The sequence below is a fragment of the Acipenser ruthenus genome, chromosome 3 (assembly GCF_902713425.1).
Source record: "Acipenser ruthenus chromosome 3, fAciRut3.2 maternal haplotype, whole genome shotgun sequence".
In the NCBI taxonomy this organism is placed as follows: Eukaryota; Metazoa; Chordata; class Actinopteri; order Acipenseriformes; family Acipenseridae; genus Acipenser; species Acipenser ruthenus.
The window spans coordinates 79946953-79974309 of NC_081191.1; the positions used below are offsets into that span (position 1 = coordinate 79946953).

The 27357-nt window shown below is 34.0% G+C and overlaps 1 protein-coding gene across 18 annotated transcripts in view; it reads left to right on the forward strand.

Moving 5' to 3' along the window:
* LOC117435640 (eyes absent homolog 1) overlaps positions 1–27357 on the forward strand; it is a 103330-nt gene that overhangs the window by 59425 nt on the left and 16548 nt on the right. For 6 of the 18 annotated variants that reach the window (XM_059017265.1, XM_034058967.3, XM_034058965.3 and 3 more), the window contains 12 exons: positions 1863–1912; positions 4278–4405; positions 5314–5379; positions 7129–7206; positions 8250–8316; positions 8671–8816; positions 9122–9259; positions 12707–12789; positions 13127–13313; positions 17432–17574; positions 18086–18169; positions 24888–24977. In XM_059017265.1, the coding sequence (XP_058873248.1) occupies positions 4282–4405; positions 5314–5379; positions 7129–7206; positions 8250–8316; positions 8671–8816; positions 9122–9259; positions 12707–12789; positions 13127–13313; positions 17432–17574; positions 18086–18169; positions 24888–24977 (1206 nt within the window). In that variant the 5' untranslated portion in view covers positions 1863–1912; positions 4278–4281. Of the gene's footprint in view, positions 1–820; positions 1913–4277; positions 4406–5313; positions 5380–7128; positions 7207–8249; positions 8317–8670; positions 8817–9121; positions 9260–12706; positions 12790–13126; positions 13314–17431; positions 17575–18085; positions 18170–24887; positions 24978–27357 lie in introns of those variants that run through there. The other 12 variants (XM_059017269.1, XM_059017267.1, XM_059017268.1 and 9 more) reach the window with 9 other exon arrangements.

A 27357-nucleotide genomic window follows, 5' to 3' on the forward strand; every position in this document is an offset into this window, starting at 1 on the left:
ACTAGGAATACTGTAGTAAAAAAAGGTCTGATCAGCTGAAAAATAAAATTTGAAAAACTACCACTGACTTTGTATCTCTAATAGGGAGAATGTAACTATTAGGAAAAACATCTTCTATCCTTGTTATTGTTAATATATAGCAGTGCCAGAAGTGTTACTGTACATCATAATTCAAATTAATTTATTTAAATCATTAATAAGCAACACAAGAAAAGTCCAGTGACATCTGAACAATTCATGTAAATGAGCTATGTGGTCTTTAGGGTTAAGATGTGTTGGACTGCCAGCATGTTGGCTTCATGAATGGTTAAAAGGCTTATAATATAGGCTAATGGAAATGTACAATTCTTGAAATAAGTAAAGTGAAGCGGTGAACAAACAGACATAAGTGAGGCGTGCTTAACTTATTTTGATGACACTTAGAGTGCCTCATCTTGCCTGGCTTTGTTCTGTAATCATCACAGTGAAGTCGGTTCAGGTTGAATTGAAATGCACATCAAAGATGCTGAATGCAGACACACATATATATATATATATATATATATATATATATATATATATATATATATATATATATATATATATATATAAGGCTTTGCAGAAGAAGGGTTTTGTTTTTGCTTTCCAGCCACAGCCTCTCTTCACCTGGTCTATATCACCTGCTGGCAGTTTATATTGGCTGTGGTGGAAAGACCTGCATCATTACTGATTGCTCTTCACAGCTTTTCACTCCTGAGCAGAGAGAGATAATGCACACTCATTAAAAAATAGGGTTTCGGTCGCTGTTAACAAAAACAGTAGGATAAAACAAACCTATGCAAATGTCCTTTTGTTTTGGTTCATAGACAATAGCTGTCCTGATTGTTTTTTTGCATTGGTAAACAGGATTTATCAGCAACATTTCATTCATGGAAAGACTATTAGAGGCTTTAAGCATGACAGCCGGCTCTCTACTAAACTAATAAAAATAATAAGAGATTTGTGTGAAATAATTGACAGTGGTAGAAAATAGTCAAAATAACCAAATGTGATGGCCTGATGTGTTAATACTTTTCTAGCATCAGATGGTAATATATTAAAGTATTAATAAATTACTTCAAATCAAAATCATATTTGAATGTGTTTAAATTTGACTGAATTTACTGTGAACGTATGTTTTTAAAACATGTTGTGGTTCCCCTCTCAGTCTCTCAGATGCATTTGATTATTAAATGCTTTACTTACCTTTTTTAGTTCATCACTTATTCTCTCGCTGTTACCTGTCTGCTCGGTAAAACTACTGCTTTGTCTTACAATATTACTATAATTTGAAAAGTTCCCCTGCAGAGTTGAGCTGACACAAGCCTGCTGGAATACACCATGATGATCATTAGAAACTGTCAGTGTTCAGGGAGTGGGAGTGGAGATGTATTTCAGATAGTGTCAATGGTAGATGAAAGATCCTCTGAAGATGCTAGGGGTGTTATGCTTGAGTTACCTCCATTCAACAAGTTCATTTTCCAGCAGCTACCTTTTCCAGGCATCTCTTCCTGCTTAGCTTACCTTGGCTAAGCTGCTTTGCATGTTGATTGGGGGAGGGTTAATCCAGTTTGCAGCTGTCGTAGGCCAATGATGAATCACCTTCCCGGCATTTGGCTGCTTTCCTCTGACATTGGGAGGAGGGAAGACCTGAAGGAGGAAACAACAGTAGAAGGGTTTAACCTAGAGACAATGTGCCTCTCTGTTGCTGGGTCTCCTCTTTTCCCATTCTGCTAAAGTATAATAATAATGTTTTCTCAGACAATATCTATTGTGTCATGGATGGGCCTGGACAGTAACACCGTGTTAAAATAACAAGGAGTTTTATTGTTTCTGTTTGGCAGGTGAAAAAAAATCAAACTGATTCAGATGTTTCTGATCCATCAAGTTTCAGGTAAGGACACTGTTGATATTTTATCAAGTATTGTTGATTAGAATTTAACTAAAGTTTTGCCTTCATGTAAATATGCCAAAAGATTATGGAGTGATAGCTAACCTGGATTTGCTGTGTATACTTGAGATGAAATGTAATTTATTTTACACACACACACACACATTTATATATATATATATACACACACACACAAAAGAAAAACAGGAGAAAAAACTTTAATTCAAGATGAAACATTATTTTAAAATAAACAGAAAACTTTAAAATGGTCACAGCGCTGTAAGTAAAGTTAAAATAAGGGAATGCTTCAAACTGCTTTGTTTGTTTAAATGATAAACCATAAACTATATTTAGTTTAAACTACATAAATATGGCTTCTCTTTGATTTAGGAATGAAGGAATTATAGCAAAACCACTTGTAAAATAAGAAAAACAATGTAAAAGTTGTCATTCCAGATTTACCTGTAATTAAAACATGTTGTGTATTTTTCAGTTGACATTATCTTTTTAATCAAAATTCAGAAATTACATAAACATCAGTTTTCCCTATCTGATCAGTGTGTTTGTCCATGCAGAAGAATATTCAGTACAGTGATAAGATTCATTTTAGAAGCATTCAAACGTAACAAGTTGTTTATGCTATTTTCATAGTGAGGTTTTAACATTAAATTGGAATGTAAATCAGATTTTTGTAATTACAAAGTGTATTACTGTATATGCATTTATTATTATTATTATTATTATTATTATTATTATTATTATTATTTTATTTTATTTTATTTTTGTACACATTTTGTCTGATAGTCTGTTTAGGCACTCTTTACCAGTATGGCATACAAATGTGTGCGTGTGTGTGTACACAATATACTGTATGTCGCCCTGACCTCTTTTCAATGGGGCACGCTTTATATAATCCAGAAGGCAAACAAATGAGCAGACCAAATAATGTTTTTAATGCAATGGGCTTCAATGGAAACAGAGAAACAATTAGGTAGTTTGCCAGTGCAAACACACACATTAAGCAAACCTAATTCTCTGTCAGTGGACCATGGGCTTCACAATGGTTTAAAGTGCTGTATTTAGACAGCGAAACAATTGAAACTGAACTTGGGATGTGCTCTATATATATATATATATATATATATATATATATATATATATATATATATATACACTGTATATATATATGTGTGTGTGTCAGTTTACTGTATTAGTAATATATAGGTCATAACCAACATTTTTTAATAGCAGTGACTTTTAATTATAATTTAATTATTTTGAATTTTTTTCCTACGTGACCCGTCTAATTTCTTAAGAATGTTGTAATGAAGTCTCTTCTATAGTAGCACTGTCTTGTTTTGTTATGTTTAGTGTAATTGTTTCAGTTCAGCTCAGAATTAATGTTTTGCGGCATTGTGTTGCTGAATTTTATTATTTTATGTGTGTGTTTGAAGCATTAACTAACTAGTGCTGAATGGCTTGAAAATAAATATAAAAATGTCTACTATTTGGCATGTATTAAATACGAATTACATTCCAGCTAATTAGCTACTCAAATAAAAAAGTAATTTAATAGGTTATTAAACATATTTTAAACCCATGTTCATTTTACAAAACTATAACCAAACAATTAAGGAAGGTTACTTAAGCCATAGTGTTTTGTTTGTTTTTCATGTTGTTAACATTATGGTGGAACTGTCTCTGTTCAAAAAATAGGAGTTAATTGATTAAGGGAGCAAATGCTTAAAAAATGCAGTCCATTAATTAGAAAATTGCTATTTGTTTTACTTTTTAATCTATCATCATGTGTTTGGGTTTCAAGTGGTTGGGATAAGTAATTAATGAACTATTCAATTCTGAATTAATTAGCTACTCCTGCTTAATAAATGAGTTGATCGTTATAATTAACATATTGGTGGCCATGTTCACAAAGAATTTACCACAGTTATTCTGTTAAAAAAAAAAAGATACAAATTTTTACAAAGGTTATTTCAAGAGCTCCTACATGTACCTTACTCATTTCTTGCTAGCCCTGTAGAACTTTTTTTTCATGGTACATAAAAATGGTGCAAACTGCAGAATGTGATTAATTTTTTTGTGAATATGGCTGTGAATATGATTTGTGTGGAATTATGTTATTTTTATTTCCAAGTCTCTGTTCAAAATCACACAAGCAAATTACACTTAAAAATAATAGTCAGTGTGTATTTATTTGTATACTATATATAGACAAGCTTGATCATTTGTCTAAAAACCGAACTGTCACTAAAAGCCTGATTAGCAAATGTCAAGTTAAGTTTTAGGTATCTTATTGATAGTTTTAAATAAGAAATAAAGCAAGACGTAAATTGCCCGTGTTTTGCTTTAGGTCTATGGAAATGCAGGATCTAGCCAGCCCACACAGCCGAGTAAGTGGAAGCAGTGAATCCCCTAATGGTCCCACACTTGACAACTCACATATCAATACTAATTCCATGACACCAAATGGCACAGAAGGTGGGTGCCTGTGTTTTTTTTTTTTCTTTCTTATAATTGATTAATTTTACACACGGTACTGAGCATGTTATATTCGGAAAGACAATATAATGGTTGATTTGGCTGTACTTATACCTATTATCTGCAGTTTATATCAAAGTTATATATATATATATATATATATATATATATATATATATATATATATATATATATATATATATATATATAAATGGGCTGTAGGGAGATAGGCAAATAAAGCATTAGAAGAGCCAATCAATCAATTGACTCTTGTAATGCTTTATTTGCATATCTCCCTACAACCCATTTGTTTTTGAATTTATTGCTTTCACTCACCTTAACTCGAAAGCTACTTGTTTTATATATATATATATGTATATATATATATATATATATATATATATATATATATATATATATATATATATATAACCCTTTAGTGTTCTTCGAAAGTTGTATACACTTTACAGATTAACTACATTTAAAAATGATTTATAAATACAATAAAATCTGACTATAGAACTATAGTTCTAGATTCGTAGATTATTAAATGAAAACCGTTAAAGCTTGCATTTTATAAATGTGAATGCTCTTGACTGTGTGCTACTAGAATCATAAAATCTGAAATAGCTCTGCTTGTAGATTGCATGGAATTAGAAATGTAGTTTCTGATTCATAAGGGACAGGGAACATACTTGTAAAAAATAAAATTGGAAACACAGAATACACAATGGCAGACTATAGTTAACGCCATGCTTGAGAGTAAAATTGAACGTGATTGTGGGAAACTGATTCTTTAAATGAGAGCAGAGTTGCTGACTAGGATGAGCTGCTATGCAGTGACCACTGAGTGTATGACCCAAGTACTGTATAATTAGTCACTCTCCTTTGCCATTTGTCCCCCTTAGGTGATACCATCACTATGCTCACCACTGCAGACTGGTTGTTAAGTTCTAGTACACAGACCACTGCAGGTTTGTGTACTTCTGATGCTAGAGTGAATGTGCAATACTTGGCAGTTGTAAATTCAAGAAATGTGTTCTTTTTTGGTACATTTGAAAATATATAACAGGGATGTCTGTTTCTTCCAATCAATATTTTAAAAGTATTAAATTATACCTCTTTTATAATTATATCCTGACCTGATTTGTGCATTGTTGGTAATACAATCTAATTATTTATTTTGTCGTTATATAATATCAATTTTAATTGCTTGTGTTGAACTGCCTATAAAATCTTGTAGCCTGGATTAAGACAAAAGCAGCTTCTATCAAGTATTGCAACTTTCATTAATTAGGATTTTATTTTTCATTGATTGTTATGTCATGCTCCTCATGTTAAAGGCATGGTTTGCAATTCTTTTTGCTGAAATCTGTTCTTTTCAGAACGAATTAATCAGATTTGTGGGACATGTATGTGTTTAGTGCTTCTGAAGGCAGCGTTTGCACATGTGTGATGGTATATTTGTGTGCATGCCCTGTGATAGTCCTGAATATTCAAACATGCATTGCTATGCTGATGTGTATTCAAATATACTGTACATCAGCATGTGTTTCATTTGTAGTGTGACCTGAATAAAACTGTGTTAAACAGGACAGCAAGCGTATTGTAACAATGAGGGACTTAAATGGGCAAGGTTCCATATCCACATTATACATTTGTTTTTAAATGAGTCTTTTAAAAAAATCCCCCTTCTGCGGTAAAGATGATTTATTTCAAAGAGTTGTGGTTATCTCAGACATCTGCAAACTTGTATTTAACTCTGTTTCAGTTTAGTAGCAAGGATACACCAATGTCAGTACATTGTATGAACATAATTTTGATTTGGTCAAAGAGAATTTCATATTGAAAGTTTTATGACCACCAAGTCCCTCTTCTTATTGACAGTAGTCATTTGCTATGCTGATGTTAATTTTAAACCTGTGATCTTATGATCTTCCTGTGTAGTTAATTCATTTCAAGTAATGTTGGAAATTGTCAGTAATATAACTTGTTAAAAGTGTCTCAAAATGTAATCCTGACTTGTTTGTCATATGAAAGAAAAGCGTGCATTAATTTGACCTGCATGAGTCATGATCCTTTTATATTTTGCTGTTACAATGTATTATTGTATGTTTTTCAATAACACATATTGTAGTTTTAGCACAAACGGTGTGGTTCATAACTGTGCCTTATAGATGCTTTAAATTCTTGTAATAACTTTACTGGGGGATATGATTACAAACATGAAACATTATGATAATATACAAGTAAATTCACAATGTGCCCAATTTTCATTTAGTTTGCACCAGCACAAAGTTCACCCTCGTTTTTTGCTATGTAATTATTTTATTTTTTTTAACTTTAATGAAAAAAACAAACCAATCAAAACAACTAATTTAATGCTACTGAAGTAGTTTCTTGGCGGTTTTTTTTATAAAGTTATTGGGGTTTTTTTTCTGATAAAACTGTGCACTGGATTAAGACAAACCAAGTGTGTGTGATACAGGAATGAGAATATTGAGATTGGCTTTTTTAGTTTGTTTTGGTGTTAAACATATATGTGTTTTTTTATTATTAAATATTTAGTTTGTCGTAAAAACGGAAAGGATACACACCTGAAGTAGAAACTGTTGATTTTTAGAGTTGTTGGTAACATCATTTCTGATCCCTGTATATATTATATTAAGCATTTTATAGATGGTACTGTGAAGTTAACAAACTCCCTCCTCCTACATTTGCAGTTAAAACAGAGCCAATGAGCAACAGTGACATTGCCACATCGACAGCAGACGGGTCTTTAGACAATTTCTCAGGATCAGGTAAGAGAAGGGAGCGGTCTTTCCAAGGTCATGACCAGCATTTTACCAAGTCAATTTATTACCTACATATGAACCCTATGATCCACTTGTCATCCTGCTAAGCAGGCCCCAGGATATGCCTCCCCTGCTAGATTACCAGAATGAAAAAGGATGAAAAGGTGTGCTCAGTTATAATTTAGAAGCAGCTGCCTGGCTGTCTGACTTACTAATTACAACTCAAAGGCTCACCTTTTGATTTTTTTTTTTACTGGTACGATGCAGAATTTGTCTAATGAGGCTTTTGAACTACTTAGAAATAAAAAAGTTGCCGGATAGCTGCTGCTTACCCTAAAACATTTTTAAACAGTACAATTTAGGGCAGCACGCTAATGATTAAAGTGGTAGTTTTCCATTCACTGGCTGCTGAGCCTAAATAGTCACCAACTTAATCAACATCTGACAAGGCATCTTAATTTAATCTGTTTCATCAAATAGAGATTTAAAATCCTGATTGTGAAGAACTCATTTTTGATTCTATAAGCAGTTTAGTCAGTTCTTACTTTGTGTGTGTGTGTGTGTTTTTTAAATGAAAGTGGTTTTGCAGTCTTATTACAGTTGAAAACCACATAAAAAAATCGTTATTATTTAGAAATAATAATGTTGAGATGTTACCTTTAATTACAGTTGTCACTTCCTGCTGAGAACAAGGCATTAATTATTATCATCAGGCAAAAGAAAACGGTTTACCTTTTTACTAGGAGCGGCGCCTGCTTCTTTTATTCTGTGTTTTGCATCGTAAAAATGCTTCCTTGACAATTTTCAATATTACAGATGGTAGCTTGTTGCTTAAAGTCAGGAGAAAAAATGAAACTGTTACCTGATTATTTTACTTAATTATTACTTTTCATTTTAAACCTAGTCAGGTTATAGCAATAAACAGAGTAATGCAGTGTAATTACAGTCTCCTTGGATTCCAGAAGTTCTGTTGGCAAAAAATAACATTTACCTTATTTTCTAATGTTTAAATATGTGCTTGTTTTTTTTTTCTTTTCAACTCTATTCAGCTATTGGAAGCAGTGGCTTCAGCCCAAGACAAACTCACCAATTCTCTCCACAGATTTACCCTTCCAAGTAAGGCTTCTTTTATTTTTCTTTGAAAAAATAAGCATCTTCCAACTTAATTTACAGCCCTAATTAGATCCTTCTGTTATATCAGGATTTTAAGCTAGTTTTGTTTGTGTGGATATCTGCGACTTGCATTTTCTGAAATCGGCTGTAATTATTATCTCGCAAAAACGTCCTTTGTGATGTATTAGTCTTTCACAATACATATACAGTCTTTGATTGCTATCTTTTTTTTTTTATTCAGCTCATTGTTTGTGATCATGTAACAGAATCACAATACATTTGTCAATTAACACATGCAGCTACATGTTTTAGATCTAATGGATGGCCTTGCTTTTTTTCTGACATTTTGACAAATAGCAGACCATATCCACATATTCTGCCTACCCCTTCATCACAAACTATGGCTGCGTATGGGCAGACGCAGTACACCACAGGAATGCAGCAAGCAGCCGCTTATGCTACCTATTCACAGCCTGGCCAGCCTTATGGAATTCCTGCCTATGGTAATAATACTATTTATTATTATTATTATTGTTGTTGTTGTTGTTGTTGTTGTTGTTTGTTCTTGTAAAAGCAAGAACTTAGAAAGCAGAATTTACCAGATAAAACAAAACAAAAAACAAAACAATTATTCCAGTAATTTTGCACCCTGGTTATTTTATACCCAGAATAGCTTGATACTTTAGTTGAAAAAAGACAATGCTTATATATTAGGGAACTATAGTGTGGTACTTTTCTAACATGTGTCATTGGACAAAAAAAAAAAAGCATTAAGATCATACAGCTGTGGTATTACTAACTGATTTAGGTACATTATGGGCAGGCATCAAGACAGAAGGCGGACTGACCCAAGCACAGTCTCCAGGACAGACTGGATTTCTGAGCTATGGTTCAAGCTTTACAACCCCTCAGACAGGGCAGGCTCCTTATAGCTACCAGATGCAAGGTTAGTATCAGTGTTCACGCTTTCTGTAATAAATGGGGGAAACTAAACATTTACTTGTCGTAAGTACAATGTGGAAATCTCTAGTCTATAATGCATGAAGTAATGGTGCCAATATTATGTGTTTATTTGTCTTCCGTGTACAGCCTTTTTAGCATCGGAGACAGTTGCTGTTTTCAATACTGTTGTTTTAAATTCCTCCTATCACAATTAACATATAAAATACATTTTAAAACAGTTGACCGTCAGTGGATTAACCAGACTAGATAATGCCCCCATTATGTAGCTTTTACTGTGTATTGATTGGTTCTCTCTTAAGATCACCAGGGAGACACACTTTAACGTAAGACAATGGCCAATGTAACTGAGCTGCTGCAGGGGTTAGACCATCTGATACTTTTCTAGATTCAAGCACAGCAATTATTGCCAATCTGTTCCCAGCTGCCAAACGGAAATACAATTAGATTTATGTTTTTACACTTTACTTACATGTGTGATAATTGGCAGCTTATTTTACATTTATGTATGTTCAAAAAAAAAAAAAATATTGGCATGGTCAAAGCTAATTGCCTTTGCGGCTATTTCTGTCTAATTGTGTCAATTTTTATTTTATAATTAGTTATGGAATCAGATTTGTCAATCTGTGCATATAGAATCAAACATGCACACACATTGCGTGTACTGTACTGTTTACTCCAGTACAGTATATTGTAATATTGCTCCATTTCAGTAAGTCCTTTTAGGTTTTACTTTAAGTATTAGGAATGTGAGTTTGAAAACAGGAAAGAGTTTGCCCAGGTTTTGAAGAAACAGCAAATGGTAGTCTAGATTTGACTTTTTAAAGAGCCCATCTGGACTTCGTAGGCTATTCTCTAGAGAGTTGAACTAACTTCTGCCACAAATATTGTGCTCTGATGATGGACATAGCCCATGGCAAGGCGACTGATCAAGCAAAACAAATGGGCTTCCATGGGAATTCCATTTGGGAGGCTAGTGTGCTGACTGGAAAAAGAGAACTGCTCTTGGGAACTGCAGACTAGCCCCAGCAAGGCTTCATTCTTCAAATGCTGGCAGAGGTTTTTTGCTTTTAATGTGGGCCCTCGTGTGCTGCCAAGGGTGCCTTTGCTCTGCAAGTTGTAGCTTTTATCACTTTTTGAACTGCCTATCAAGCTAATTTGTTGTACAAAGAGGTTTTCTGGTTTCACTTTTTAATGCTTTTATAATAAAGATTCACAATTTACACAAATTACATAACTCACATCAATTACAGACAGAGCAGCTTACCTAAAGGTTTTTTTTTTTTTTTGTATTTATATAAATTCAACTTTTTTCTTTCTTTTTTTTTTTTTAAATCTTTCAGGAACTACAGTTTTGCATCACCTAGAATTTTAGGATTGAGACATCATTTAAAAAGAAAAACGATATGAGCATAATATAGATCTTTTATTAAACATCATGTAATCAAGGAAATTGCAAAATGGTATAGCAAAAGTCTACGCGAAGCCATAATAGTAGTACAGTATTTCATGTTAGTTTTCGAAATGTCACGTTTTTCAATTTTTGTCAGTTTTTTCTGTATATGGAAAAAGCAGTATGTAATTCAATATCTTAATGTAACCTTATTAAGCAGGTTTCATTTTACTTTATGAAGCAACATTGGTTAATTCTATGGAGTGATGCAAAACCTTTGGCCTTAGCTGTACGTGGTTAGAGCCATGACCGCTGTCTAGCCCACACGGCAGCTTGTAATAAACCTGTTTCACGTTTGTTACGGTCTGTAAGACCTCCCCTGGAGCTAGTGATGACCACAGAATAAAGGGTTTTGCTCTTTTTGCTTCCCTGAACAGAGGTATAATTTAAACGCAGTAAATTAATCTCCAGTGCATTATGACAAAAGGTAGTAATAACTGATTTTTTTTTTTCTGTTAAATTAGATCTTTAGAAGTAGCATGTACAAACTTGGAACTTTAGTACTGGAGTAACAATACTTTTAGAAACTGTGTACAAGGTAGTGAAATAAATATATTATTAAAGTAACAGCATTTATTTTTTTCTTACTTGTTTCTGTTGCTTTTAAATTCTGAATGTATTAAATTTAAGAAAATGCTAATATTTTGTGAGGTAAATTGGTGTTTTTCTTATGATTCATAAAAATAAATGTGGGTGAATCTGTATATTTCCATAAGTAGAATTCAAATGAAAGAGGTTTGCTATTTTGACAGATCATTTTTATATAAATTCCCTTTTTCACATACAGTGAATATATTATTAATTTCCACTGCACCAATACCTTCATGAAAGTTCTCCCTTTGATAACAACGACTTTCCTATTTTAATGATGAAACCTAGAAAATATATTACAAAAAGTGTTTCTGCTACATGCCAGAACTATATAGAGAGACACCAGAGCCTTAAGAGGCTTGTCAAGAGCAATGCAGATGCAGAAGCAACTTGTATAATATACTTTTTCTTTTTTCTTCTTTTGGTGGCAAAGCTTATTGAAAAGAGAAATAAAAAAGTGATTAATTGCAACTAATAAAAAACACATGCATAATGTAAAAGTTACTTGGAAAGGATCCCATTTCCTTTGAGGGATGTTGCTTGCAACAAAGTGGTTAATGACTATAAATAATTATTGGGGGGGGGGGGGGGGGGGATAAAGCCCAAATTCTAAATCGTATTTTCTCCCAGATGTTCATTGATGTCAGTATACAGGTGGAGACTAAGGATGTATTAAGAAGGCATGGGTAATTTAAACTGACAGGGACTTGTCTGCCTCTGGGGCTTTCCCTTGCAGCCATTATAATTCATGTCATGTATATTATTAAGTCATTAGATGGTATCTCTATTTGATTGATTTAATTACCTGAAGGTGCTTCTTGAAGCCGACCAATTCAATAAAGGGTAGACAGACTTGCATATTCATTGGCCAATATGTCAGGAGAAAAAAATCCCCCCTTTTCTCCTGTGCCTCGCACACAACAGCTGTACTGTTCAGCTTATTGTTTGGTAGGCTGTGACTGAAAGCAAGTGGGTTGCCCCTCACCCACCGCCCTCCATTGAAAAGAACTGGTCTATGACAGCCATGATCAGAGCATTGATAGGAAAGGTCTGAGCTTCAGGAAGGAAAAGAAAGATAAGACTTGTGTGTCAGTCTTATTTCCTTAGGCCAAGTTGCAGTTTATACAGTACTGTTCTTTTTTACATTTGTATTATTAGTGGTATTTCCTTTTTACAGATTAAAAAGTTCCCAAATAAATTAGCTTATCACATACATAAAATAAACACTCACAAAGAAGAATGCTATGATATACATGGAGATTTGATAAGAATCAAAATTCATGGAAATATATGTATATAATACATAGATATACAAGTTCCTTTTTTATTATGAATAGTGATTGATAGATGTTCTTATAATAATATAACTATTTTGTCTTTCCTATGTAGGTGGCAGTTTTACAACAACATCAGGACTTTATGCAGGAAGCAATTCCCTCACAAATTCTGCAGGATTTAATAGTTCACAACAGGTAGTTGAACAGCATTTGAACTGTTTACACATATGGAAATTGCTGTACATTTACATGAATGGAAAAAGTGTTGTTTTAATGAGATTTTCTTTTCCTTTTTTAATAAGTTCACTTACTGTCCACAAGTATCTATACATTAAAAAAAAAAGCAAGGACAACCTAATACTTCCAGTACATCTGCCACAGTGCTCTAGAAAAAAAAAAGAAGAAAAAAGAAATCACAGACCAGATGCAAAACTTAGCCAACATATGTTTGCATTTATGTCTTGGAATCTGTACTGTATAGTAGCAACATTTTAACAAGGTAATGTCATGTCACTCTTCTCGTGTGTTGTAGGATTATCCTTCTTACCCAGCTTTTGGCCAAGGTCAGTATGCACAATATTACAACAGCTCACCCTACACTTCCCCTTATATGACAAGCAACAACACCAGCCCGACAACACCCTCTACCACGGCAACATATCAGCTTCAAGAACCCCCATCTGGCATCGCCAGTCAAGCTGTTACAGATCCTACTACAGGTATGGGGTTTAAGTACCTTATAGTGTTTACAGCATGCATGCTTCAGTGTGAACACACTGTGGTTACACTTTCAAATTGTACCTACAGATTCATATGACTTCCAAAAACAACTTCATAGGAATACATCTAAATAGCTTGCATTTTCTAGTTTATGTCTAATGATTTTCTAATTATACAGGTTTAAATGAAATAACAGCAAAACCCAGCATTTAATTTGAATAGGTGTCCTTTAAAGTGAGCAGATTTACTATAGAATACTGTGCTTGCACAGCAACAGCAGTAAGCTTCGTGAATATCTGTGACCTCCGCCCAGGAGTTAAATTAGATTAGTGGTTCTTGTTAATTGAAATACTGACTATAATATGGGGGAGTATTAAGAGAACAGTTATTTTTTTATTTTATATTGACGTCATCAGAATACCCTTTATAGTCGTTTTTTTTAGGAACTTGCTTAGCAAGTCAATTTTTTCATCCTCAAATAATTGGAAGCTTCCTTTTCCTTACCTCACCTAGAAGTGGCAACCTCAAATGTTACCATAAAAGCACTCCTTTTTACTAGTGGTGGGCAACGATATGAAAATTGTATATCGATATCGTGCACGCATTTCGATATCAATAATATCGAAGTCTTCCAAAACACAGAAAAATATAATAACACAATTGCAATATGAAACATATATACATCTATAGACATAACATATACAGATATTTACATATGAAAAGTAATAAGTTACTTTAACCTAGTGGTGCTTTACCAATATCCATGGAGAAAAACAAGGTCTTGTTATATTGTTTTACTATTCGATCATCAGCCACCTCAAAACCGAAATATTTCTATACTTCACTGCGCACAGACTTTCTAGCCAATCCAGAAGTGTTTTGATGTTTTAAAAGTACAGCTCATTTATAATACCGAAAGTTTAAATACAAAAAAATACATTAATAATAGTGTAAGTAATCACATGGACAAAATGCAATGAAACGCTGATACATGCGCATATCTTAAAATAATGCAAAACGGATGGCCAATAGTGCTTAATGCAGCATGCAAATAGCGTTTGGTACCTAAACGCCAATCAATGGAATAGAATGGTAAAATAATCCTCTAGTGTGTGATGTTTGCCTGCGAGACTGACAATGGTTGGTATGTAAAGGGTTTGTTGTATCTTAATATGAAATAAACTTGATTATACTGCACTTGTATTTTTAGCAGTAAAAAGTATGTCTCTGCAAGCGTACGTGATTTTATTTATTTTTTTAATCCAACGATACCGCGATGTGGAAATTATTATCGATACAGTCGCCGCCGCTTTATCGGGATGCCTTGAAAGAAGGAAAAATATCCTGAGTAAGTGGCTGTCCCAATTAAATGAGAGGCAGTTGAGACGACCTTAGTTACTCTTTTTTGATTCTTAATGAAAAGAAAAAGAATGAAATCGCATCATATTATGAGTAAATGTTAAATACATCATTTAAAATATGAATCAATGTTTTTTTTTATTCCTAAACAAAATTAATTGCACCTGAAATGTTGACATGCCAACTTTCTTTGCAATAGTAGCTTGAGAAACCACAGGAGACTCCTCCTTCAAGAGTTCAACAGGGTTTCTGCAATTCACGCAAGTCACAGCGTAATCACGTACTTACTGCACTGTGCTACGCGACCTGTCTTGCTCTGAAAAGCGATCTCCATTCATGATTTGAAAAAACTGTATCCCAATTAAATGAAGTGACGTCCCAATTAAACAACATAAATAGCATTGGGAAGAACCGTCTCCCAGAGTTGATCCCATTTAAGCTGCAATCCCGATTATCGGAATCCCGATTAGGCGTCACCGACTGTATCGAACGATATCGATATATCAAAGTATCGATATTGGTGCCCATCACTACTTTTTACCATATGTTAATGCAACAGAACCCACGCCCTGTCATGTGTTATCCCTTTCATATACAATGTTGATTTACTATTATCTGGTGTGTGGGTAAAAATCAGACAGCACAGATTAAAAAAAAACAAAAATTTATTTTATTAATTTTTTGGATGGGAGGGGTAAGCTATCTATCTATGTTGGTTGGAATTTATTTTCTTATGTCTACTTTTGTATGTATATTTTAGTATGTACGATTGTAGGCTATAAATAAATACTTTTGAAGTGTCATTCGTGTTTGTAGTTGTTAGTTATTTTTTTTGGGGTAACACAGTATAGGTTACCTTCATTGTAAATAAAAAAAACCTGATTTGGCATAATTTAATGATAACGTTATAAATAAATAAATCATGATTATAGCAGCAGTTTTTAAGCATTCTGTAAATATTTTGTCTAATAGTTAAAAAGTACAATATGGGGCTGTCAGGTCTTCTTTTCAAAAAATATCATCACAGACATTATATACAAACCAATTAATACTGTGTGAATATGTATGTAGGTATCTATGTGTGTGTGTGTGTGTTTAATAGAGAGAGAGAATACATGCATGTCGCCTTAAGTTCTACTGCCATAGCCTTATCTTTTTGCCTATTGATTCGCCCCATTGCCACTGTACTTTATGCCACTGTACTTTAGGTTGTCCTGCGATGTCATTGGGCAGTGTGTTCCAGGCTTAAGGTTACAAATTATTAAAACAAGTGTCTAAAATATATTAAATTATCTAGGAAGTCTCTTTATTGTCAGTGTCACAGTTGCAGTCTGTTAAATTTCTGTTTCAAGGTGAGCAATAGTCTTTTGTTAATTGAAACCCTCCTTTTCCAAGTGCAAGTTAACTCCTGATAAATCATGACAATTAACACAGATTTGGTTTTAAATTCCCACGCAAACAAAAGAAACAGTCGCAAGAAGCCCTGCTTGTTAGGATAGTAACATTATTTCATAAATCAACATAATTTCGGAAATCACATTAGGACGATTATTTAATAACGAAATAGGCATAACGACCGCTTGAAAATGCCAAAATCAGTGCTACATACCATTTCTTGATTAACACTGGAGTTATAATTTACGACCTTTTGAAAATCCTGCCCTTATAGCATAAATATTTTTTACTTTACATTATTTGCTTACTATGAGTTTTCACTGTTTGTTTTCTGCTAAACGTCCCTTGTGCCTACTAGCTAGACACTGTTTAGTATTCAGCTTCAGGATTTGAATGGTCATGGCAGCACACCTATAATTTTTGCTGTTTACAATGTTTAAATTATTTGTTTTTATTCTCTCTCTCTTACTATTTTAAAATAATTAGTATGAAGTTGAAAAAAGGGCAAAAACTCTTTTTGTGACTATTTGTAAAGATTGAAGTTTTCTTTTACATAACTTACTGAAAACAATGCGTGTTGATATGAAAAGTAAACTACCGCACATCAGAATCTGACATTTCTGGCACATTTGTATTTGCAAAAGAATGATATCATTTTTAGCCAATCATGTCTAGTACTGTACAAGGCTAGATCTTATCAAACAAACTAGCTTTAAACATCTGACAGCAAAACTGGCAAACGCACAGACAGGACTTCATGTCAAGAATAATATATTATTATTTAATCACAAGACCTGAAAGTAATTATTTCTTATTCTTATTGCTTGCAGACACACTTTTTGGCAGCCTTGGTATTATAATAGCTCTCAGACCTGTGGTACTATGTACTGTATAGTGCAATAAGTAGAGAGGCATTATGACACTTCCTTCTGAAGTTATGCGTATCCTGGTAGGTTGCAGTTAGTGAACACATTGTCTATAACTCTTGGTAGGTTTGTGCCATTTAATTATAGTAAAACTCATTTTAAGAGCTGTGCTGTTTTGTTACATGAGATCAGGGTATTTATTAATCTAGGATGTTATTTTATTACCTTAATGAAACACAGCTTTTGCAAAAACAGACCAATTGAAACACTTTTGATTGAAGTTATACCAGTAGCTAATATGAGAAAATAGATGTTCTACTGGTTCCATTTATGTACATAAGTAAATAAACTTTATCGAAGCTATATCAAACTGGAAATATTATTTCGGAAACCAAGCTACAGTGACTAAGGCGAATCATTTGCCACACTAAAGTACAAGATACTGTCTCTGTGTTTGAATGGGAAGGTGAAAGTATTTTTTTTTTAATATATTTCAGGGGAGTACAGTACAATACACAGTCCATCAACTCCCATTAAAGATTCAGATTCAGATCGATTGCGTCGAGTTTCAGATGGAAAATCACGTGGCCGAGGCAGGAGAAACAATAACCCGTCACCACCCCCAGACTCTGACCTTGAGGTAGGAGCGATGGCTTTGTGTCACATGGAAATAAAAACAAGACACATTTATTAGTACGGGGCTATTTTCTTCTAGGAGATTATTAAATACTATTAGAAAAGTATTTTATAAATGTTTTTTTTTCATTAAAAATTAAGACATTTTAATAGAAAACAAGAAAACCATTAACAACTATGTCTAACAACAAACAGCATGGTTAGTTGATGCAACCTGCTGTTAGGTTTTCAGTGTTATATTATCCCACTGTTTTAAAAAAATAAACACTGTAAACTGTTGCATGCTATAGTAATATGGCCAGTTAATTGGTTCTTCCCTATTGATTATGATAATATAAAGGACTAAAAAATGGATTATGCATAGCTATGGCTTTGACTTAAAGTCCTCTAGTGAGTAACAAAGACAATGGAGCAGCAGCACAGTGCCACTTAAACACAAACCCCCTGGTTTATTGACTAGGGTATCGCTTTCCAGGGTACAGAGTGCAGTATTGATTTTCTTCTTTCTTTCCCAGCGCGTTTTCATTTGGGATTTGGATGAAACAATCATCGTTTTCCATTCCTTGCTCACTGGCTCTTACGCTAACAGATACGGCAGGGTAAGTGACACAAGACAAAAGTTGCATATTTCTATCAGTGTATTTAAAAATAAAAAAAATGATGCAACTAATTTATTGTGAGATTTAAACTGCAGCAACGCCTTTTATTTTAATTATGTAGGTTTGAAAGTGACTTAGAAAATAAAAAGCAAATTGCTTCTATTTACGGTGGGGCTTTTCAAGTATTTGACTTGCTATGCAGCTGTTTAAAACTATGTGAATAGTTGTTGCTGTTGGAGATCCCAGTCATAAAAAGATTAATCAAGAAGTCCCATTCCATTGTCATGTTTTTTTTTTTTTTTGTTTTGTTTTGTTTTTGTTAAAATCCATAAAAACATTTACTGAACAAAAGTCGACTCCAACATATTTACAGTTGTTTCCTGCTGTGAGATATTCAGTATTGGTTTGGTCACTTGTCAGATAAGTCAAAGTATGTGTTTGCATGCTGGCTACTGCAGTTGTATTTAGATTCAGGAATTAATTGTAATTTCAAAGTCATGCATGAGCTCTAAAGCCTTCTGCATGACACGCTTTGTAACTTATAATTCATGTCTACCAGAAGTACTGTATGGAATAGAAAACATAATCATCTTTAAGTGTTGTATTAATATTGTTCTTCTAAGTATCTGTTTGTTTTGTTTTTCTTAACAACACAGTTGGCTGTGGATGATATACTCCTGAGACATCTGACAAATTACAGTCAATTGTTGTGGTATATCTAACAGCAGCATTCTTTGCAAACACAGCTTTAGTTAATGATGTTCTGTATGAACAGCAATATGGTACACAATTCATTCACACTGTACTTGAACCCAATGCTAATGGTCAGTGTAAAAAGTATATACTATGAAAAGTATAGACTGGTATGTTAGTTGTTCAGAAGGATCTAAAGCCAGTGTTTATGCGTCTTTATATAGTAATTTCACACTTTCTCAGCTTTAACTTGAGTCACTGTATTTGCTAGTAGTTATTCCATATTGTGAATATAGTTTACAGTGACCTGCTCTGACAAGAGCCCTGACACCTGATTAGTAGATATTACTATATTATCATGGCTATATATTGGAAACCTCTTTCTAAAATGTTAGAACTGTGTTTAAAGGTTAAAAGATTAAAGAGTTAAACACTGCTATTAGGATAGAGGTGCCCTTATTTAAATTAATCCATAGGGCTGTGTTTGGAACTGCTTGTCTGGTTTTGATTAATCTATACATGGACATTTATAAAAAATATATTATTCTACCTGCTCTGAATTTAGGTCATGGTGAGCGGTGAGCAATGACCCACTTGTGCATATCCTGATAATATGTGCATATAGGTGGGGAAATGTATCTTATATGCCTTGTTAAATATGATGTCAGGCCACATTTTAACATCAAGAGTAAAACAGTAGGAGTAAGAACTGGCTACTTAAGAAGCAGCATAATTACAGTGATGTAATAAAGGTGACAAAGATGATGTCATTAGGGATGGCTGTCATGAAAATGCACCAAGATCTACTCAGCCACATGTCTTAATTGCAAGAGAATTAGAAAAAGCGAGATTCAAAAAAGGCTTTGCTTTTACCAACATTATGAAATGGTTTTAAAAGGCAGCCTATCTGACTGGAGGCTGATGTACTACTGTAGATCTAATGCAGCCTCCTTTCACAAAGTTGTTTTTGTTACTAAATGAGTTTTAAGCACGTGCATCTAGAGTACTTAAAACGTCTTTGTGGATAATTCTACAGCGAAAGCTTTTTAATGTAAAAGAGTTTTGACACAATATATCAAACATAAAAAATATTCAAGTTGACGTGGTTTTGTAACATTGTATGCTTTCAGCAATCCACCTTGTCTGTATCTTTAGTCGTCTTGCAGCATCTATTTTGGCCTGTTACGCGTGAAGACCTGTTTTATCTTGTTTTCTCTTTTTTAAAGGGAAGTTTGTTGCTTTGTAGATGTGAGAAATCAAAAACCCTCTTGAATGTGAATATGGCCTTAAGGTTTCCCTTTGTTCTTTAATGAAAAATGTGTGCTGCAAGCTCACTCGCTGATTACCTTTGTTTTGTTTTTGGGGTCTAAAAAAGGGTTGAGCCCTTGGCCCTGTGGTGTTTATTTACCTTGTGTTAGTCATGCATGCTGAGCAAACAAAGGTGTAGAAATCTGCAGATGCTTCATCTTCATAGCCGTGTCATTCATCCAAAACTGAGCCTTGCTGCCACTACAGGAAGAAATGTTAGTTTTTTTTGTGTGTGTATGTGTTCTACAGTATTTAGAAATAGAGATAGATAGATAGATAGATAGATAGATAGATAGATATAGATAGATAGATGTAGATGTGTGTATAAAATGTTTGTAATCCTAATGACTTTACACACTTAAAAAATTGCATAAACAATATTTTTCTCACCTTCGAAGCAGAAACTATAAATAGAGGTATAGCCGAGAGCACTGCTGTGGTTATCAGTTATCTTAATTGGCATTGGGGCTGCTTGGGCCCATAAAGCTGATGGTTGCAGCCAGCTGTGTCAGTGCATGTTGATTAAATCTAAGAAGTTGGGGGGGAGGGGGTGAAGCTGGCGCCCGTTAGATGGCACTGATGACTGAAGACAGGTGCGAAAGCAATAAAGACAGGCCTGGCCACACAGCTTAGTTGTACTTAAATGGTTTCAAAGTTATTGTTTCTGTTTGTTTGGAATACAACTCTTGATTTACACAGAACATTAATTCAAGAATATTTGTATTTAATACAGTTTAAGTGCACAGCAAAGAATGCTTCTGTTAATTAGATACATTTTGATGGTGCCTTTTTTGTTTCAGATACAAGTTAAGTCTGTTGGTTCTTGACAATTGACTGATTCAACTTTTGTTAACATTTGGTGATGGATATACACTTCATCTATGTGTAAGGACAGTAATAGTATTATTTTTAGTATTTAATATTTAATTAGTAGTTTCAACACATAAAGCACAGCAAAATTCACTTTGTGCATTCTGTGGCCTGTAAGAGGAAGCAAGTTTCACGGAAGTACTTTCAGATTGTGGTGCCCAAAATGATAGGCTAATTGCAGCTTTCTGAGATAAATTGCTGTTGAAAGAATAAAACAATTGAATAAAACTAAATCTTTTAGTTATTTTTTTATTTATTTATTTTTTTAAAGAAGACCATTGAGAGAGAAACAATACCCAGATACTTTTCTTGCGTCTCAAACAGTTTTATCATATTTTGCACCTTTTATGGCATGAAACTTGACATTGGCTTCTGTTCTGCTCAGCTTAAAAGATAAGATATTTGGGTATTGCCAACTCACAAGACACGCTTCATGAAGCATAGCGAAGTCCAAAAAGGTGAAAGCAGAATACATTTTTTTTTTACTATAAGCATCACTCTTTAAACTTCGTTGTCCTCCATACAGACCTGCTGATGCTAAAAAAAGCTGACACTTCATTACTGAGTTGTTCACAGTTCTCTTAATCTTAGCTGTCAAGAGTTAGAAAGTTCACATGAACAGCCAATATAATGTGATTTTGTTAAAGCAGTATTACTGTGAGTATAAATTATTTAAAAAAAAAAACTGCATTAAAATACTTTTAAAAGCAGATGAAGTGATCTAATTTGTCAGGTATTTTGTTTGATACCAGGATTGTGGTATGCATATTTTTTTGCATAGGAACTATACATTTTGTGAAGTTAGATTTCAGAAAAATATATAAATAAAACAACTGATTAGAAAAAAATAATATATATATTTTTTAAAACCATAATAACAAATAAAATGCTGAAAATTAAATAACTGAATGACAATATTAATTTAAAGAAAATGTAATTACTTAAAATTACATAAAATGTACAAACTAAATATTAACTTGTTTAAAGTTATTTTACTTTATTATTTATGTAATATATATATATATATATATATATATATATATATATATATATATATATATATATATATATATATATATAGATAGATAGATAGATAGATAGATAGTTCATCTATATATACAGTGCAGTGAAAAAGTATTTGCCCCCTGTCTGATTTTCTGCATTTTTGCATATTTTTGACACTGAATGTTATCAGATCTTCAACCAAAACCTAATATTAGATAAAAGGGACCCTGAGTGAACAAATAACACAAAAATTTGATACATATTTCATTTATTTATTAAAGAAAGTTATGCAACACCCAATGCCCCCGTGTGAAAAAGTAATCGCCCCCTTAGACTCAATAACTGGTTACGCCACCTTTAGCAGCAATAAGTGCAACCAAACGCTTCCTGTAGTTATTGATTAGTCTCTCACAGCGCCGTGGAGGAATTTCCACTCCTCCATGCAGAACTGCTTCAACTCTGACATTTGTGGGTTTTCGAGCATGAACAGCTCATTTCAGGTCCTGCCACAACATCTCAATGGGGTTTAGGTCTGGACTTGGCCATTCCAAAACTATAAATTTCTTGTTCAACCATTCTGATGTAGACTTCCTTGTGTGTTTCGGATCATTGTCTTGCTGCATGACCCAGCTGCGCTTCAGCTTCAGCTCACGGACGGATGGCCTGACATTCTCCTGTAGAATTCTCTGATACAGAGCAGAATTCATGGTTCCTTCAATGATGGCAAGGCGTCCAGGTCCTGATGCCCAAACCATGACACTACCACCACCATGCTTGACTGTTGGTATGAGGTTCTTGCTGTGGAATGCAGTGTTTGGTTTTCGCCAGACATAACTGGGCCCATCTGTACATAGAATATTGTTCCAGAACTCTTGAGGATCATTCATGTTCTTCTTAGTGAGCAACGGTTTCCGCCTTGCTACTCTGCCATGAATCCCATTTTTGTCCAGTGTCTTTCTGATGGTGGAGTCATGAACACTGACCTTAGCCGAGGCTTTGTGACTTCCTGGATGATTTTACGCCTTGCTCTTGGAGAGATTTTGGCAGGACGACCACTCCTGGGAAGATTCACTACTGTCCCAAACTTTCTCCATTTGGACAATATGGCTCTGACTGTGGTTCGGTGGAGCCCCAGAGCCTTAGAAATGGCTTTGTAACCCTTTCCAGACTGATAGGCATCAACAACTTTTTTACGGAGGTCTTCAGGAATTTCTTTTGTTCGTGGCATGATGTGCCTCTAGAACCTGTGTGCTGACAACTTCACTCATGGTAAGGGACAAAGTTAGTCAGATTTATATTGGGCAGGGCTGGCCCAAATCAGGACTGCTTGTTAACCAAAGTACTCAAACAGCTGACCCTAATTATCCCTTTAATTGGGTTGAGTTAACTAGGGGGGGGCAATAACTTTTTCACACCTGAAGATTGCATGTTTGATTACCTTGCACACCAAACAGATGAAAGAAGCACCAAACTTTGGTGTCATTTTTTCTCTCAGACTCCCTCTATATACTACTACAACCCACAAAAAATCTGACCAAATAAATGTGAAAAATGTGCAAAAATGCAGAAAATCAGACAGGGGGCAAATACTTATTCACAGCACTGTATATATATATATATATATATATATATATATATATATATATATATATATATATATATATAGATGAACTAGGTATTACAAAAAAAAAAGTTTGTCTTTGTTGTCCCACTTGACAAAAAATGAGGCGAGTAACGTAGAGGGAAAGGAATGTAGTCCTACAGAGAAGTGCTTGACCTTGTCTTTAAAGTAGAAAATGTTTAAAAGCTTTAAGAGACCTGTTCAAGCAGGTAGTTAAAAGGTAAAGCGTCTCTATTGTTAACACACATTTTTATTAATGTATTTATTTATTTATTGTAGAATATAATCTTCCTGTTCTACATATGAAATCCTCCTAAAACTTTCCATAAGTGCAAAGGCATAGTGAGAGAGTGCATTGGACAAAACACTACTCTCTCACTATAAGCTGTCTGACTGAGCACTTTTGTAACTTTTAACACTCATGTAAAGTTTTGCACTGATTACATAAGAAACTGAAGTTCAGGGCAAGAAAGCTATAAGGGTTGCTATATCAAGCTTTCCCACAGCAATCCACACCGCTGACGAGAAAAGCCTAGAGTGAGAGAGAAATAAAGTCTCTGTGCTCTTATAAGACACTCATTAAGTAGAAGCTGCCTATTGCACCAAACCATTTGGTAGTTTTGAGATGCTGGCCTGTAATCTGTTATTGACGACAGAAGTTCATGACCCCACATGAAATCAAACTGCAATGCAAATAAAGGGACCTTTGATGTCTTTAAAATATTATATTTATATTAAAGAGTATCTTTTTATATTATTTATGTAACGTCATTTTAAATCAGTAGGAGTATGAATGAGGTCTTTAGACAGTACTTGTCTGAAAGAAACAATGATGCTATTTCTGTGGCCAAAAACTTACTTGATTTAAATGCTGTCACAATTCAGTCAAGGTCAAGTATTATTTCCATTAATAAAAACTACAGATACGGTCTTATTATGTGGAAACAATGCCAGCAATTATACTGTCGTTTTCTGGGTAATTAAGCAATAATTGTTTGAAGTGCATTCTTTAAATATGTCTATAACGTCTGTATTGTGCTTTCACTTAAGGTAATGTGCTGTGAATCAAATGATTTTGGAACTGATAATATAGCACTGCTTGTGTGCTAAACCAGATTTGCCAAGCTGTTAGCCATCATAATTAAAGTGCCATCTAGTGCTGCATTTCTTTCTTTCAATTTCATTTCTAAAATTTTTTTGTGTGTTTTTTTTTTTTTAAAGGACCCTCCTTCGTCTGTGTCACTAGGACTTCGGATGGAAGAAATGATCTTCAACTTAGCAGATACACATCTTTTCTTCAATGACTTGGAAGTAAGTCGATTTTTTTTTTAATATAAAGGGACCTGTCCAACATTTCTTGTGCTTTGAACAAAGCGAATGTTTGAATGTAAAAACATGTAGTTTATGTCTGCTCCCATGCAAATTTGTACTTTGCCATAATTACTTTAGCAGCCTGTTTAGTAAGCTATAATATTTAAGACCCAGCTTGAGATATAGAGAAGTCACAACAGAGTGCATACATTACATTACTAGCAAGAGCAGACCATTAAATATTTAACTGAAGTATCAACAACCATTTAATAGCGGGGTGCCTATTTCTCAGTTCTGTCCCACTGCGGTAAAGTATTACCTTTGAGCCCATGGGACATCATGAATTTTACATGCGCTGTCAGTCTGAGGGTCCAGTGACTAGGCCCTACTTCTTTCCCCCAGTGGCAGGTACAATTTGTCAGGTTCTAGTATTTCTGTACTTGCTCTGTCTGTCTGTGTGTCATGCTGCGTGTGCTTGGTGCCACTGCTCATAAAAAAAAAACTGTGTTCCTCAATCATGTTATGAAATTGGGCTCTGGTTTTGTGGTTCATGTAAGATGCTCTAAAATATGTTCAGCTGCGTTGAGTGCTGTGTATGCAAGCAGTTGCTACAGTGTTTGGCATTGCAAAGCTCTGTGGGTTTACCTTGTAAAAATGAAGCCACTGGCTTCCAAATACCACCAAATAACTCACTCTCTAACATAAGAACAGAGGCAATAGTTTATTTGAAACGCAAGTGTGAAGTAAGTTGTGGTAAGAGTGCCAAGACTCATTAGTCATTATGGTGATGTGCTTTCTAAAGAGAAGGAAAGAAAGGGTGCTGCTTCAAACACCAGTATGAATCTGAAAGATTCAAATGCCAGTTGTGCTGATCAAAGTTAATTGTCAGCAATTGGCTTTAAAAATATTTCCTGATGTTTCCCTTTTCAGAAACTGCACCTTATTTAATAGATGAGCCACAATCATTTGAAAAATGTCAGTTTGTGACCAAGCTTAAATGTGGTTTGTTGAACATCTGTCATGTATTTTGATTTCCTTTCATCTGTGATGAAACTACTCACAGATGAATTGGCAGCTCACACTGCAGTAAAATTATTTAAATGTGCCTTGCATATTTTTTTGCCGTATCGTAATAACGAAATTATTTCATTTTGTACTGTCAGATTAAAGGCTAGTTTTCTGATAGTAAAAATCTTAAATTGACTCATAATCCCGGAACATTTTAAACTATACATACAGCACTTCACATTGAAGGCACATATATCCCTGCCTTCTTTACAAAACAAAAGAGTAGTTTGGCCTCTGTTTATTACTGTTTTATCTGTAATGACACATCTTTTTAAATCGAGTTCAGAAGTTGTAAATTCTAGCTATGGTCATTTAAAATGATTGTATAATTGTGTATAGAAAGAAAGAGAAGCAGTTACTGTTCCAGAAAGTATTATTTATGTCATTTTATGTTGGTCAGATGATTGTTGTGGTTGTTTTTTTTTTAATCAGAAACTGTTATTAAGTCACACCCGTGTAGAACATTTTAAGATTTAAAGTTTAAATAGTGTAAATCAGTTATTCAATGTGCTTTAAAACCTGTTACAACTGAGTACAGCTTTAAAGTGTTGGCTTCATTCTTCTAAAAATAAACATTTTCCCTTTTGACCTTGTGTCAATTGCATTGAAATGGTTGCCTGCCATATTTCTATCAGGAAGAAGAAAAGACAGACATTTGTTCTGAAGGATTCCCTAAGGGAAATCCTAATTACATACTGGCACTCTTGATACGTATGCGTTTCTGCCATCAGAAGGAACAATATTAGCTCACGAAACTGGAATGATGTGGTAATTCATACTACAATGAAACATTTTGTGGTAGTAAGAATCAAGCATTATGTCAAGATTAAATTATAGAAATTACAGTTCACAGCAATTAAAGATGAAGCTTACAAGTCAAGTTGTTTCAAGCAGACCTCATGGTTAGGTTGAAGTCTGATACAGTATGTGAACAGTACCAGAAACCTGTCTTGGAAAAAAAAATAATAATAATAAAAAAAAGATAATAGCATATAATTTGTTACACTGCCTTCTGGCACAGACATTAGAACTTACTGTATGTATTTTATTTTGAAATATGTGTTTCTCACGCTGAGGATATTAATAAATACCCTAAAACATATTATATACCATGTGTTTGTGTGTATTTATTAAAACACTTAGTTTTGGCATACAGCTAATTTGTGGATATTATTGTTATTTTAATCACAGGACTGTGTACACCAGTGGTTCCCAACCGCCGGTCCACCGGGAAATTTCAGCCGGTCCGCATTTTTTGACAGAGTGAAGGATTAGCAATAATACAAAACGGCCATCGCTTCTATTTGCATGG